At 43.5% G+C, this 14,748-nt stretch overlaps 1 protein-coding gene across 4 annotated transcripts; it reads left to right on the forward strand.

Annotated features, from left to right (window-relative positions):
- The first annotated feature begins 2,359 nt into the window (after window positions 1–2,359).
- On the forward strand, window positions 2,360–14,241 carry LOC147443074 (small ribosomal subunit protein uS17-like). 4 transcript variants are annotated; one of them, XR_015190233.1, is made up of 8 exons: window positions 2,360–2,475; window positions 2,572–2,612; window positions 2,692–2,792; window positions 11,577–11,721; window positions 11,809–11,898; window positions 12,010–12,158; window positions 12,763–12,850; window positions 13,011–13,448. XR_015190233.1 is itself a non-coding variant. In XM_086529010.1 (6 exons), the coding sequence occupies exons 1-6, from the start codon at window positions 2,464–2,466 to the stop codon at window positions 12,098–12,100; spliced, it is 480 nt and encodes a 159-aa protein (XP_086385136.1). In that variant the 5' UTR covers window positions 2,360–2,463; the 3' UTR covers window positions 12,101–12,361. The 4 variants fall into 4 exon arrangements, 1 of the variants encoding a protein (XP_086385136.1); XR_015190231.1 differs by lacking the exons at window positions 12,763–12,850; window positions 13,011–13,448 and adding an exon at window positions 13,597–14,241; XR_015190232.1 differs by lacking the exon at window positions 12,763–12,850.
- The last annotated feature ends 507 nt before the right edge of the window (window positions 14,242–14,748 follow it).

Here is a 14,748-nt window from a genome sequence, read left to right on the forward strand (position 1 = left end):
AACTTTGTAGGGTCCATTCGGATCTGTGCTTGAGAGATAATATGACCTAAATATTGAATCTCTTTCAAGAAAAAATTGCTTTTCTTTTGATTAATGTAAACCTTATTGTCTCTCAAAACTTGAAATATTACATGAAGATACTCCTTATGTTCCTCAATAGTCTTCGAGTAGATGATAATGTCATCGAAGAACACCCCCGTGAAGCTTCAATGAGGTCCGAAGAACCTTTCCATCATTCAATTAAAGGTAGATGGCACATTGGTAAGTCCAAAATATATATTATACTAAAGTAGGTAGACCCTTGTAGCTTATCAAATAGATCTTCTATCTTGGGAACATGAAATCTACTCTTTATGGTTGTGCGATTAAGTGCCCAATAGTCGGCACACATTCTATAAGTACCATCTTCCTTTTGTATTAGTAGAATGGGTGAAGAGAATGGAGATGAACTATGCTTGACCATCCCTTTTTCCACAAGCTCATTCACTTGCCTCATAATCTCCTCTTGTTGAGTCGGTGAGACTCGATAAGGAGGTTTATTATAGGAGGTGAGCTACCAGGTAGAAGTTCTATGGAATGATCATCTTGTCCCCTTTTGGGAGGTAGCTCCCTGGGAATGTCATTCGTAAACACATCTTGAAACTCATTTAGGAAACTACAAAATTCTAATCCCTTCTTAGTTTCATTTTTAACTTCATTAGGAACACATGCATCTTTTCTAGACTCCTTGGTTAAAATCATGTAACAAGAAAGAGAGCTTTTCATTACTTTGTCTGTAGTTTGAGTATGTACAAGAGGTATAGTGTTGCCCGCACTACATCAAGTGCAACATCCTTGCCTTGATAGGAGAAGAGGACTTTTCTCTCTGGAAACTTCATAGTGGCAGCCATGCGATCAAGCCATAATGCCCCTAGGATAACATCTTCATGCTTGAGTGGAGAGATGAGGAAATCCTCCTCTCCTCCGTTTACCCCTTGTCTCCTCTCTCTTGGGTGGCAAGTCACTATCCTTAGAGTCAAACGATGGTGATGATGATGATGAAGAAGAGGTGGTGACCACTTGCTTTGCTACCTTTTGCTTGAATTTCTTTCTCCCTTCTTTGAATTAGCATGGGAGGGAATGCTTGATGACTTCCTCTTCTTTTTGAAAGGACTAGGTGACTACCGTGCCCGCCATCTTCTTGGGCTGTATCACTTTCAGAGGTAAGGTGGAGTGTCACTTTCATGCCTTTCCTTGAAAGTTCAAGGCGCACTTCTTCTTCTTGAACAATTTGCCTTGGAGGTCCTTCTGATATTTTCTCATAATTACCCAAAGAGATTCCTCTTTCGGAACTCTCACTTGGAGGTCTCGCAAGAGTTCTCTCTTCTTGGGCACTTGGGGAAACTTGGGCTTGAAGAGCTTGATTTTGGCTTAGAACCTTTGCTTGCAAAATAGGGTTTTCCATTGCTTCATGTAACTTGTCAACAAATACATGTGTAGAATTTTAGTTCCTTCGTATAATATAAGTAGACATACATGAAAACATATTTCCTTGGAGGTTATAGCAATGAGGTGGACGTGAGCTACTAAAATCAATAGGCAATTCATGTTTTTGAGAGTATGCTATGTGTTGCAAGCTTTGGAGAACTATAACAGAGACCAATTAATGAAGATCAACGAGGACTTTCACCAGTTTTGCCATGCAAAATTGGAGGCAATGAAGAGACAGGTGGAATGGGTGACCAGATGGCCATCCAAGCTCTTGCAGGCATTTTTGCTACACATATATTCACAATAGTGGACGTTCCGATTGCACATGCACGACTCCACCCGACAACACTGCAAGGTCCGTTATCTGCATCCAATTACCCGGTCTATGCGTTTGCTTGGCGCAACACATAAATTCTACGGGACAGAGCACAGCTTCCATTTCTTATAACCTTTGGAGAGACCACAATGCCAACTCTCCACCAAACTTTTGTATGGCACTTTTGCATGACGTGCACTCTATAGTTAGCATTTTCACTATGTGACGTTTCATTGCAACACGAAATGATTAACTATTCACATTGGTTTTATGTAGCTTGACACAAACATTGTCCTCTGGGCTGGACAATTGAACGACACTCGTACGCGATTATCAGGTTGGTAATACTACAATTATAGTTTGTTGATTCTATTTGTAATTTTGGAGCTTGCAATTGCCAAAGTTTAGTTTAGCTACATGTTTTCTCAATAGTTCTCACTAGTACATGCTCAATCTCGATCATTAGATATGTATATCAAATAGATACACACTTCATTTCTTTTCTCATAGATACTTGATGTCAATTTGGGCATGGTTAGTTATGTTCTATAGCAACGCCCACCAAGCAACGGGGACCCTCGATTAGTCCGGGTGAACAAAATATATCCCTAATTAAATGCAACCCTAGAAACGGTCAAGTTGCTACTCGTCGCGTTCCTGTGTAAAGCAAGTTTGCGATGGCGGAGCAGGTAGGTCGGTCTCTCTCTCTCTCTCTCTCTCTCACAGGTCTCTTGCGATTGCTTGTCTTCTCCATTTCCCTTCCGTAAGCTGTTTCCATTTGGCAGACGGAGCGCGCCTTCCTGAAGCAGCCGAAGGTCTTTCTCTGGTATGCACTTTCGTCTGCTTTGGATTGATGAACTACGATGTCTTCCACCTTGTGTTTATGTGGGTCTCTTCTTCTGCAGTGGGAAGACATCTGGAAAAGACAGAGCTCCTGGGAAGCGTGGAAACAGGTTCTACAAAAACATTGGACTGGGCTTCAAGACCCCAAGAGAGGCCATTGAAGGTACGCGCGTGCACGCACACACATGCGCGCGCACGCACGCCCGTGCACACACACACACACACAAATGGGATTAGACTGCTTCAACACGCTCGAGGCAGGAGATCAACTGATTGATGGCTACTAGATGAGCTTGACCTAGCTGGCAGATTGAAAAAGATATTAATCTTGAAATTCAATCAAGTTTCTCTGAACTAGTACGGCCGGCCGCCTTCGGCGGCCTCTCTCTCTCCCTCTCTCCCTCTTTATCGCGTGCAATTGGGCTTTTTTTCGTCTTGGACCTTAGCCTTCAGGTCGCAGATTGTGACACGTGTAGAGGGGAGCCCTTCTGTCATATTATGTTAGTAGATAAGGCCATGGAGCTACTTGCAAAGAAAAATGTGACGCTTTACACTTTTTGAGGTTAGTCTGGATTGACAGTATCTGTTAAGAGTCACAAGTGGGGTATTGTTTCGAAGTAAGCCGGACGTTGTCTCCATCGACAGCAACCAAGCTCGACATTAGGGTTAGAAGGGATTTGCAGCATTCCTTGTGCCTCTTGGGAGGTATGTCTAGGCCGTGCTAGAACATTCACCTCAAGTTGATTACTTTTGAGGGAGAATTGAATTGCCGTCACTTGTCTACTCTAGACACGCGGGCTTCCTCTTGTGTTACCTAACACCCACACATGGATGCATCTAGGTGTCAACCACGATGATGTGTGCTACTTTGTGAGAATTCGGTCCATGTTTTCACAGTCCAACCAGCAATAGTGCCTCTACTGATTGGTCTTACATGGAAAATTGACACTTGTGAAGGCGTGCAAAAGGAACAACCCGGTAATTCAAGTCAAATTGAAGGCAATAATTACTCTTACACAGTCTGGAATAGTTCGGCAAGAGGTGTAGGTCAAGCGATTTAGGTTCCAAGGTAGATTAGCTTGGACCCGTAGACATGATTTTGAAACTAGTGTGATCACAAGCTCACTAGAGCATTACTCTCGAGTAGAGAAACTTGGGTGGTTTGCTTTGAGAATAGGCCTCTTTCTATAAGCAAAAAGCTTGGAGACCTTACATATGTGGGAGCCTTTGCTAGGCTTTGAGAGACACTTCCACCTTTTGTGCCTCAACATGGACTTACTCCCTAGGTTACACATCAATGGGAAGATAAAATGCTAATGCCGAAGGTGTCAAATATCAATCTATTTGTCATGCTGTGTTCTTTTTGGCCTACCAAAGTCGGTTCTAGTTTAGAAAGATGAATTCCAATTTTGAAGTTTGGAGAGATGAGGCTTATGATGTGTTTTCTTGTGCATGTACTATCTCAGAGTATCGTGAGTATGGAGGCGGAGGTCCTTGAGAGTAAAGCAACATCCATGCGTATAAGAGGTCAAAACACAGTCTTGCTTGTCTGCCTGGATTGCCAGTTTTGTAAGCTTGGAGAGAGGAAACTTACTTCTAGTGAGGGTCTACGTGGACTAATATAGGTTAGAACCTTTGAGAGCTTTTATAAGTAGAAGTCTTCTATTTATAGTGACGGCAAGAGAAAATTTAAATTTTTCTCCTTTTTTTTGAGTTACACATATCTACTAACATAATATGGCGGAAGGGCTTCCCTTTACACGTGTCGCAATCTGCGACCTGAAGGCTAAAGTTGAAACCGGCCTGTTCAATCCAAAAAGGGCGGTAGACTTTACTTCAAACCTTGATTTAGCTTTCACCCATTATTAGTCGTCTATTTTACCTGTACTTTCAAGACACAACAAAGGGGAGAGGGATACAGGCTGCTAGATTGCACCTGTATGAGTAGACGGACACCAGATTGGCTCCTAACTTAGGCGCCCCTTTCGGTATTTCTTTATTGTTCAAAAGAGGGAATAAACGTTGTGGTTTCCTACAAGCTGCCCCGCTCAAACTCGGCTGAATTTCCACTGTTCCAGCCCGATTTCGGCAGCATAACTGTACTAGAACCCTTCACAGTCAGTATTCCCACGCATTGGCCGACTTTCCCGACGCATACGGGCACTTTGCAAAACCTGGCGAGAATCTGCAGCACGCTGAATTCTCTGTTTTCAGCTCTGAAATTGCGCCAGATCACCTGTACAGCGGTCCCCTTGCGTCCCCCAACCTCCTGGGGGTATTAGGGTCCGTTTAGGGCCAAAACCCTAAACCTGCAAAAATACACAGCAGGCTGTAATTTACTGTTTCGGGTTCCGTTTCGCGTGCCGGTCGCATCCGTAGCAAGTCCTCGAGCTCCCGCACCTGTAGGGCTACTTGCCCTTTGAATCGGACGAGATTTCTGGCGTGAAACCTCTCCGAATTCACCTGTACCTGCGGGGGGATTAGCCGCTAGCTAATCCAGTACCTGTGCAAGAGGCTCTTGCCTCGGCAATCGCGCATGAACCCACACAACTGTACATTGGTCAAATGAAGAGCCCACTAGAGGGGCATAACATATTGCCAAAGGGGAGAGAGAGGGCAGTGCGTAGCGTGCAGGGCATCACTCCTGGCACCGCACTGTGCATAAGAGGGAAAGCAAGCACTCCATAGCTCTTAACCTGTGACAAAATCTGAAAATGAGGCTCTCCCCCTCCTAAATTCAGCGCCACTTCTTGTTGCATGAGGCAAGTGCACTAGAAAGTGCCACTTGGCACATTTACAAGCATTTTCCCGTTTCGGGGTTGCCGTCTTTCCCAACCGGTTGCCCAGTTGACTTCACGGTTGCCCAGTTGACTTCACGGCAGAGTAAGAAAATGTTTCCCTTGTCATTCCGGAGGTAATGACGTCAACACATTTTCAGTTCCCAAAATAGCAGTTCCCTAAATTTTAGGAGATGTTGCCATTGTATCTGTCTAGGTCATCCGACCCTCTTTGTACTTTGCGGCCACATCCAGAACTGAAATGTAGCCTCTGTAGCAAAGGATTCCACTTTGGCTAGTCAATGACTCCACTTGGCTAACCATAGTCCTTGTCCAACCTTAGTGCTCTCTTGCCCTCAAGCCTGGACTCCCTCTGGACAGTTCCACACTAGCTATGCAATGCAGGGTAGTTAGATTTCCCGAGGGGTGTTTCCAAAAAGTGAAAGTAAATAGATAATAAGAAAGAAATCAACAAAAAGGATAGATAGTAGTCACACGCTGGTGACAAAAGTCCAAAACGAAAAAAAGCCCAATTGCACGCGATAAAGAGGGAGAGGGGGGGAGAGAGAGAGGCCGCCGAAGGTGGCCGGCCGTACTAGTGTACCATAGTGCCAAGCATTGAATTGCACTGAAAAAGTCGAGAAACATGACTCATAATAGCAAAATATGCCGTCAAAACATTGACGGCGGTATGGTAAATACAAGTAGATAAGTACATGTCTCAAGGGTTGAAAATGGAATGTGATAAAGAGGTAAACAAAGACTAAAGCCTAACTAGGGAGAGGGTGAGCTCACAATGACGCTGAGAAAGCGAAAAATGAGAGCTTGAATTTTGAAAGTTTAACTTTGAAGCCTTGATGTTGGAGAGTATAGAATCTAGATATTAGATAGAGAGTAGATAGATATTAGAGAGATGATGCCTTAGGAGCTTGATGCTTGAGAGAGCAGGGAGAGTTTGACTCTTGAGAGCTTGCAAGTTGCGAGAGTAGAGGAAGGGAGGCTTGAAGCTTGAGCTAAAAGCTTCAAGCATGAAACTTGAGCTTGAGGCTTGAGCAGGGTGGTCTCGTACGGTCATGTACGTTTTGTCCACGTATGAAGACGTACGGTACTCATTGAACTAGAAAATTTTATGTCGTACGACATGGTTACGTATGTTCAAAAATGAAAACATGCGACCCTCAAGCCTAGATTTTACACTTCAGACCCAGACAATTGATTATCACATTGGACAAGAAGGCAACTTGCAAGGGCCAAGTGCTGACACTCAAGAGTCGAGAATCAAGGCAATGAGACACAATGGGCATGAACTGTGATTCGCATTACATATGTCATAAATCAATAAGCTTAGTTGAGATTTCATAATCGAGATGATACAAAAAAAGTAGGCCTTTTAAGCCTCAATCGTGCAAAAAGTGGAAGTAGGGGCAAAACAGATATGAGAGACTAAAGTCTAAGAGCTTCCTCTGCAATATGAGAGAGAGAGAGAGAGAGAGAGAGAGAGAGAGAGAGAGAGAGGAGGCTCAAGGCATGTGGGAGGTGAGGGGGGGGAACCTAGGCTAGGTGGGAGGGATCCTATGCCAAAAGACAACCCAAAAACCTTCCAAAAAAAAGTGCAAAAAATTCTCAACATGGTCAAACTGATTGTTGACTAGTCAAACAAACTAAAAAAGCTACCGGATGGATCGGACGCCTTGACCAAACCGGACGCCACCGGACGCCTCGTTCCGTCCGACAGACGAGAACAACAGGGGGCTTGAGTATAATGTATTGTATAATGCATTGAGAAAGCCTTCTTTGAAAGGCCTTCAAAAAGGTCGCTAAAGCTTGTATTGACGTGGCATGACCACCCAGACAGAAGAGGTTGATGATGATGTGGCAGCAGATTGAACGAGAGAACCTATAAAACATGTTGGTTGTTGGCTGTACGGAAGTCTGTAAAACGCGTTGTTAGGTTGCTGATGTGGCTGTATAGAATTCGGCGATTAGCGCTAAGAGCTACTGACGTGGCAGATTGTACGAAAATTTCACTTGTTGCGTCGAAAGCTTTTTGGCAACTTTTTGACCAAGTTGCTTTGAGACTTGATGCTTTTGAGTTTACAACTTTTGGGGCTTTGCTTTTAGAGTACCCCTTGTAAGAATAAATAAGCCCAAGGGGGCCGGGGCCTAACTCTTCAGAGCATTGGATGTAGAGTTTGAGAGCAAAGGAACCCTCGGGTGTTTTACTTTGCTCAAGCATTAGTATAATAAAGAAATATTGAAAGGGGCATCAGGTTTTTGGGGCCAACACCTCTGGGCATGGAAGTATGTTGAGCCGTGTCGACTCAATTTTAAAATTGTGAAGTATTTTAAGTGATTAGTGTCTTGTCCGATTTCCAACTTGGGGTGCCCAAGCCTGTGCGAGTGGTATCAAAGCATTAGGCGTGTGATTTTCTCAGAGCATACCGGTTCTTTAAAAGAGCAAACATGGCACTTGTACATAACTTTGGAAATTGTTATTGAAGAATCGTCGCGTCTCGACTTCGGACTTATTAGCCACTCGCATTCTTACTTCACCGCGCATCGAACGCGCTCCCGTCTTCATCGCTTCGTCTTGCGGGGCATAAACCATAAAGAATCCCAGATTACACATGGATACATGGATTCTCGTAGATTCTAGAATTTGACGGATTGGGGTCTCCGGAATCGATTACTCGTACTCGACACGTTGACAGTGGACTGTACGGAAGCCCGTAAAACCCGTTGACAGGTTGTTGACGTGGTTGTACAGAATTTCGTGATTAGTGTTGGCAATTGATGACGTTGCAAATTGTATAGGATTTCGTTTTTGTGTTGAAAGCTTTTACTGGTAGCTTTTTGACCAAGTTGCTTTGGGACTTGATGCTTTTGAGTTTACAACTTTTGGGGCTTTTCTTTTAGAGCTCCCCTTGTAAGAATAAATAAGCGCATGGGGCATCACTCTTTAGAGCATTTGAGCGTAGAGTCTGAGAGCAAAGGACCCCTCGGGTGTTGTACTTTGCTGAAGCATTAATATAATAAAGAAATACCGAAAGGGGCGCTAGTTGGGGCCAACACCTCTGGACACATAACTATGTCCGGTCGAGTCGACTCAAAGATTAAAAGTTGTGAAGTATTTTAAGTGATTCTCTCGTGTGTCGTGTCCAATTCCCGTCTCGGGGTACCCAAGCCTGTGTGAAAAAGGGTCCCAAAGCTCCCAAAAACTAGCCATTTTACCCATTCAAAGTCTTATAAAAACTTATAAAATGTGTTTGTTGACTGTTCCTCTTGTCGTTCTAGAATGCGGTTCCAAATGACCCGCCTTGTAATGCATGTGAAATTGCTCGGCTTCGTCTGTTCTCGGATGTCCATGTCTTCATCCTCGTCCCCTCGTCCCCTTCGAAGTAGATACCTCCTCATGAGGTTTATTAGCTGATTAGAATCGATTGCCGTGTATATCTATTACTTGTTTTTGCATTGCTTGATAGTAGTTTGCCTAGTCAACTCTGTGTCTTAACTTTTGAACCAATCCTAAGAAGAGCAATGGCCTCATTTGTAATGAGCAAAATGGAGCTTAGTTTTAGTGCTTATTTTGTCAAGTTTGTAAAGTAGAATTCACAGACTCTAGGAACCTTTGGTATTTGTCAAGGCCATGGTTGATGAATTGGATTGGAATGTTGTTCTTCGGATAACTATCATCAATCTGCACATATTGTTACTGGCTTGGACACTCCAGGCGAGAAATCAACAGCAATACGTGAATAGAAATTGCAAATAGCTGAATTGAAAAGAGAGGGAGAGAAGAGGAGAGTCGACATGGAACGTTGGAGTTCCGTCCCTAGATGCACTTGCATCAAAGTGTTGCACACCATTTGGTATTCCTTTATTATTGCTTCGCAAAGATACAACTCGAAGACTGTCTACATATAACCGCGTTGATCTTTTGACGGATGTCTTGATCTACTAAATCTTGTACTATTAAATTCATGTTTATATGTCAAGCTAGCCATGCCCTTGACCATTACCACAAGACACATGGTTAGATCAGCCCAAGTTTGCAGATTCAGCCCGGAAAACACAGATTTCAGCATCTTCGTTTTCAGCACGTCGTCGTCGCATCGTCGTCATCGCCTTCATCACCGACATACAGTCAGAATTCAGCAGATACAAGATTTGCAGGTTTCAGCCATTAGCGTTTCCAGATTTCAGCCCATCTCGTTGCTATCCTCATCGTCGTTGACATCGTCGGCAAGTCCATTGCATTGTAGAGATTTGTGCAATCAATAGTAGACCGCTCTCGCCATAGAGAGTGGGGCCTTCGGAGGAGGGTTTGACAACATTCTCGTGTCGTATTCTTCTCTCTCTATCTCGCAGTTTCATGCACCTTCATTCACAGTGTTCACCACTTTGTTTGTGTCCATTGCACACTCTCACTAAAGGAACGGAAGGCTCTCCCTTCCGTAAGTAAAAGGAACCCTTGAGCACAGTTTGGAGCACTCATCTTGAGCAAAGTTCAACATTCACTTCCGCTGCACCTTACACGGCAACTTTGTGTTACAACAAACGAGAAATCAATAGCAACACATGAACATAAACTGCAAAATCACTAAACTCTGAGAGAGAGAGAGAGAGAGAGAGAGAGAGAGAGAGAGAGAGAGAGAGTTGACACGGCACGACAAAGTTTTGAGCCAAGATGCACTGGGCTCAAAGACTTGTGCCCCCTTTTTGCAAAATCTTCCGATGTTGCAAAGTTTCCAACAATTTTGGAACTACATGTTACCCCTCTGATGCCCTAGGTGGTACGCCCTTCTTCGGTACCAGAAAATGTAAGAGCCTCTAGGTGGCAACCCTTTCAACCGTTTGTTTCGATGGGGGGTCTCCAACCATTGTACCCAAGTGGTGGTGGTAGTGGTGGCAACGACGGTGGTAGAGGCGGATACACTGGATCAGTGCGAGACGCACCATGTTCCGCACCATGTTCCTGAAGGCTCGTATGGATATCCTTATTATTCATATCTAGGATTTGCGCCTAACTAACCTAAGGATTTCAAGGATGGTGGCATGACATTAAAATTTTTCACTTTTTTGGAGTGAGAGCTGAAGAAGGCCTTGGAGTTTCTACAACAATTCGACAACATCTATGCTTTGGGGAATTATACGAAGAATCAAGGATTGCCCGAGCAGCGGGATTTCTTTAAGGATAATGCTATGCAGTGGTGGAGTTCAATCGTGAGACAACCGCATGCTCCAAGGACATGGCAAGCTTTCAAGACAATTTTTGCATGTAGTTATATGACTTTGAAGTCAAGATTTAGCAGATTGGGGCAACTTGGAAATGCTTGCCACGGAGACACCGGGAGACTGCCTATTAGGTGCCACATCAGCAGTAGGTTTGCCCCTCAGCCAGTGCTCTTTATGTTGGCAGTGCTATGTAGTGGTGGAGTTCAATCGTGAGACAACCCCATGCTCCAAGGACATGGCAAGCTTTCAAGACAATTTTTGCATGCAGTTATATGACTTTGAAGTCAAGATGTAGCAGATTGGGGCAACTTGGAAATGCTTGCACGGAGACACTGGGAGACTGCCGTTTAGGCGCCACATCAGCAGTAGGTTTGCCCCTCAGCCAGTGCTCTTTACGTTGGCAGGGTTAGGTTTTTAAAGCTCTAACCCTTTGGCCCCTCGGCCACATCTTCAAGTTCTTTTGGGTGAGAGTTTTGAACTCTTTAAGTTGGCAGGGTTAGGTTTTTAAAACCCTAACCTCTCTAGGCCCCTCGCCCACATCTTCAAGTTATTTTCGGTGAGAGTTTTCTCTTTTGTCTTCTCCATGCCACACCACCAACTTGTGACACATACATTTATGTACATGCCTCACCTTATCATAAGCTTGATGATTTCAGATAGGGGCTTCCTTAAAGTTAAATTTGAACCCCTTGTTGTGCACTAGTAATGTCTGCCACGTCAAGTTTTCAGTAATGGAGATACTCCATGGTTGGTTTAGTCTGGCTTCCATAGGAATGCTTGGGCTGTCATTGTAGTTCATGAAGAGGCAGCAAGTTTTAGCTTGGCTTTTGTAGAAGTGCTGAGATGTGTTTGTAGGCTATGAAGATGCTGCAAGTTGCTCACAGAGCAGTTGTCATTATTGTACTGTAGAAAAGCTTCGTCGATCCTCCTTTCAGGGACCTACATTGACAAGAAGTGCCCCTTTACTGGCAATGTCTCCATCAGAGGGCGTATTCTCACAGGAACAATCAACTGCACGAAAATGACGAGGACAATCACAGTACGAAGAGACTATTTGCATTTTGTGAAAAAATACCAGAGGTAATGACTCATCAACTCGACTTTCTGAACATCCTTGAGCAGATGATACATGTTCTGGATGGGGTGATGGACATTATGTCTTTTCAGGTATGAGAAGAGGCACTCCAATCTTTCTGCGCATGTTTCTCCATGCTTCCGTGTCAAAGAAGGTGACAAGGTCATCATTGGGCAGTGCAGGTTTGACTAATCTCCCTTTTTGTGTAAAAGCAGCTTTGTCTGTACCCGTGTAATGTTTTTCTGCGAATGTTTCTTGAGACTCAACAACTTCGTTGTCTGCTCTGTGCTCAGGCCTTTATCAAAGACTGTTAGATTCAATGTCTTGAAAGTTATACCCATGGGTGCTGCAGAGGGTGGGAAGAAGGCTTTTGCGGCGATGTAACTTTTCAGGCCCATCGCTGTATTCTGGACTCTCCGCAATTTTGTAGACGTACTCACTAGTAAAACTTCTGAAGCTTACAGTGCAATATTCATTTCTTGTGTGTGCGCTTTTTACCATGTGTGTGAGATTTGCATTCTCTTGGCTGCTTTGGTTTTAAATTATTTGCATCTTGCCAACATTTGCAGCCTTTTTTCCAAGGCCCTGTTTATGGATTGTAGTCTAAAATCCACTTAATACTAAATATCTGCATATGCTTTCTCACGCATGGGCAAATATGACCAGACTTCTCTGTGACCACGTGTCCTGTGAGCTCCAAGGTGGCTGAATGTATGTTGACATGCGTGATTGGGATTTGTAATCAAGATCTTTGCACGCAATAGTGATGTGCATATGTACGCAATGCAAGACTGCGATGCTCTTCTCAAAGTAAATGCATGGAGCTGATGGATGTCGTAGGTCGATTTTACCTCTTTTGACGGTGGTTAAGTGTATGGTGGAATCAACTGTGTCTTCCATGTAGCTCCCAAGGCAGGCAGGCAGGCAAACATACTTTCTTTTCTATAATGCTGCTGGCTCTGAAAGTTTCACCTGCCTTTCTATTAAGCGTTCATTGGATCTAGAGGCTTAACCAATTTTCTTAATCCCTAATCGTGGGCCTACAGTTCGCCTCTTTGTTTGGACTGCTAGAGCCTAGCAGAAAAGGGAAGACATCTTTTGGGCAATTTCAAGCCGGCAATATTATTTGGAATGGTAAAATAGTTGGAAAACCATGGTTTATTGGACTGAGTGTTTGCCTGTTGCCTGAAGTCCAATGCCTCCTAACGTATCTTATGCACTAAATAAGGGAGCACATGGTCTTTTGTCCTTTACCTGGGGCTTTCATTGTGTATGACATTTTTGAAGGGTGCAGGTGTTGCTGAGCTGTTGGAAGAGGGGTTATATGTCTTTGTTGATCATTTTGTGGCAAATCCAACACAAGGTGGTGAGTCATAAGTCGCTGAAAGGGTGTGGTATTGCCAATTACTCCTCAAGAATTGGACATGGTTAGGCATGTCGGTTGCCACTGTGACAAGCTTATTCATATGATCAGATGGTTGACCATATGTCAGTTACTGGCAGGTGTGAATGACCATTTGAAATTTGGTCAATATGCCTTCAGTCTGTTGAGCTGCTTTCCTATTATGCACATGCCATTCCAATTGACGGTAAAAGAAGAGTTGGCTATGCCTCAGAGGCCCGCGTTTGTGTCTTTTTAGTTGTAAATTGCATTGTTTGGATTAGATGGCATCACTTGCTTGTGCTTCTTTAGTAAACTAATACTGAAATGTGAAGGTAGCGGTGTTGTTTTTTCTCGGAGTAACTAAGATTTGGCTGCCCATGTGATTATGGTCATATTCTTTTTAATGAAGAATAAAATTTGGCTTTTTCCTTCTTTGGCTGGTGTAAAAACAAAGGAGTTTACTCACAAGCAGGATAATCCTTGATCTCTTTGGTAGGTTTGTGTGGCAATGGTCTGGACGAAAGCTGTGATATGCTACTGTGGGTTTACGCTAACAGTGCAAATTTTCGAGTAATGAATGACCCTCAACGAAAAAACAGCAAAAGGAAATGAATTGTGCTCTTCTCGTCAGCAAATGAGTTGAACATGAGTCCCTGTCGTAGGGTAGGAAGCGTCGGTGGTGTTCTCACCTTTGGATTGCTACAAAAAAAAAGATGACATGATTTCTGATCCACCTTGTAAGAGAAGGCCCAAAAGCTGGACACCTTTCCCCTGTTGTAAGAGGAGAGGAGGCAGCAAGTATTGAATCTGCAATCTGGTAAATGGGATTTTGACAATCCGTCCAAACCACCGTCACATTTCATGATGTCTTAAGATTGGGCCGGTCATTCAAGATCAACATGCCCTCTTTTCTTCTTCTTAGACGTTTACAACGGCTCCATTTGAGTTATATGGCCTGTGATCATATTCAACAGCTTTAACTCAACCTCATGAGGTTGAACTATGAAGACATATATATATATCCATATCACTCAGCAAGAATCAAGTAAAGGCTTAAATAATAGTTGATTGGGTGACCTTGTCCAGGCATGCTTGTTTCAAAAGGCCCATGAATTGAGCGAGGCCACGCTATTCATATGTATATAAGTGGGAGCTATATGAAGACTTACGTATATAAGTGGGAGCTATTCATATCACTCAGCAAGAATCAAATAAAGGCTTAAATAATGTTTGATTGGGTGACCAGGCATGCTTGTTTCAAAAGGCCCTAGTGCTAGGGTGACCCCCATCTCATACAAACCTTTTTGCTAGCGTTGCAAAATTTAGAACCACTTCTAGCCAATAAAAATGACATTTTCTTTAACGTAAACTAAATTCGCATAAACAAAGTTGAGAAATTGTCGTGTTGATGTGAGAGAGAGAGAGAGAGAGAGAGAGAGAGCGAGCGAGCGAGCTTTTAGGGCCAAAAGGAAGAGAGAGCAAAAGGGGAGAGAACAGAGGAAAATGTGTGTTTTGAAATCTTTAACAAGTAATAACTAGCAGACTGAATAAAGTAAATTTGAATACAATATGTTAAACACATATTTTGAAGGAGAAGTAGCTCGAAATACCCAAAGTTTGTTTTGCTATCAATGCATAGAAGTTGTCT

The sequence above is a fragment of the Adiantum capillus-veneris genome, chromosome 14 (genome assembly GCF_014529385.1).
Source record: "Adiantum capillus-veneris isolate H3 chromosome 14, ASM1452938v2, whole genome shotgun sequence".
NCBI lineage: Eukaryota > Viridiplantae > Streptophyta > Polypodiopsida > Polypodiales > Pteridaceae > Adiantum > Adiantum capillus-veneris.

Coding starts and splice junctions, on each gene's coding strand:
- LOC147443074 (XM_086529010.1), top strand. Junction 2,793..11,576: donor CCCAAGAGAGGCCATTGAAG/GTACGCGCGTGC, acceptor TCCTCCTTTCAG/GGACCTACATTGACAAGAAG. Junction 11,722..11,808: donor TTTGTGAAAAAATACCAGAG/GTAATGACTCAT, acceptor ATGTCTTTTCAG/GTATGAGAAGAGGCACTCCA.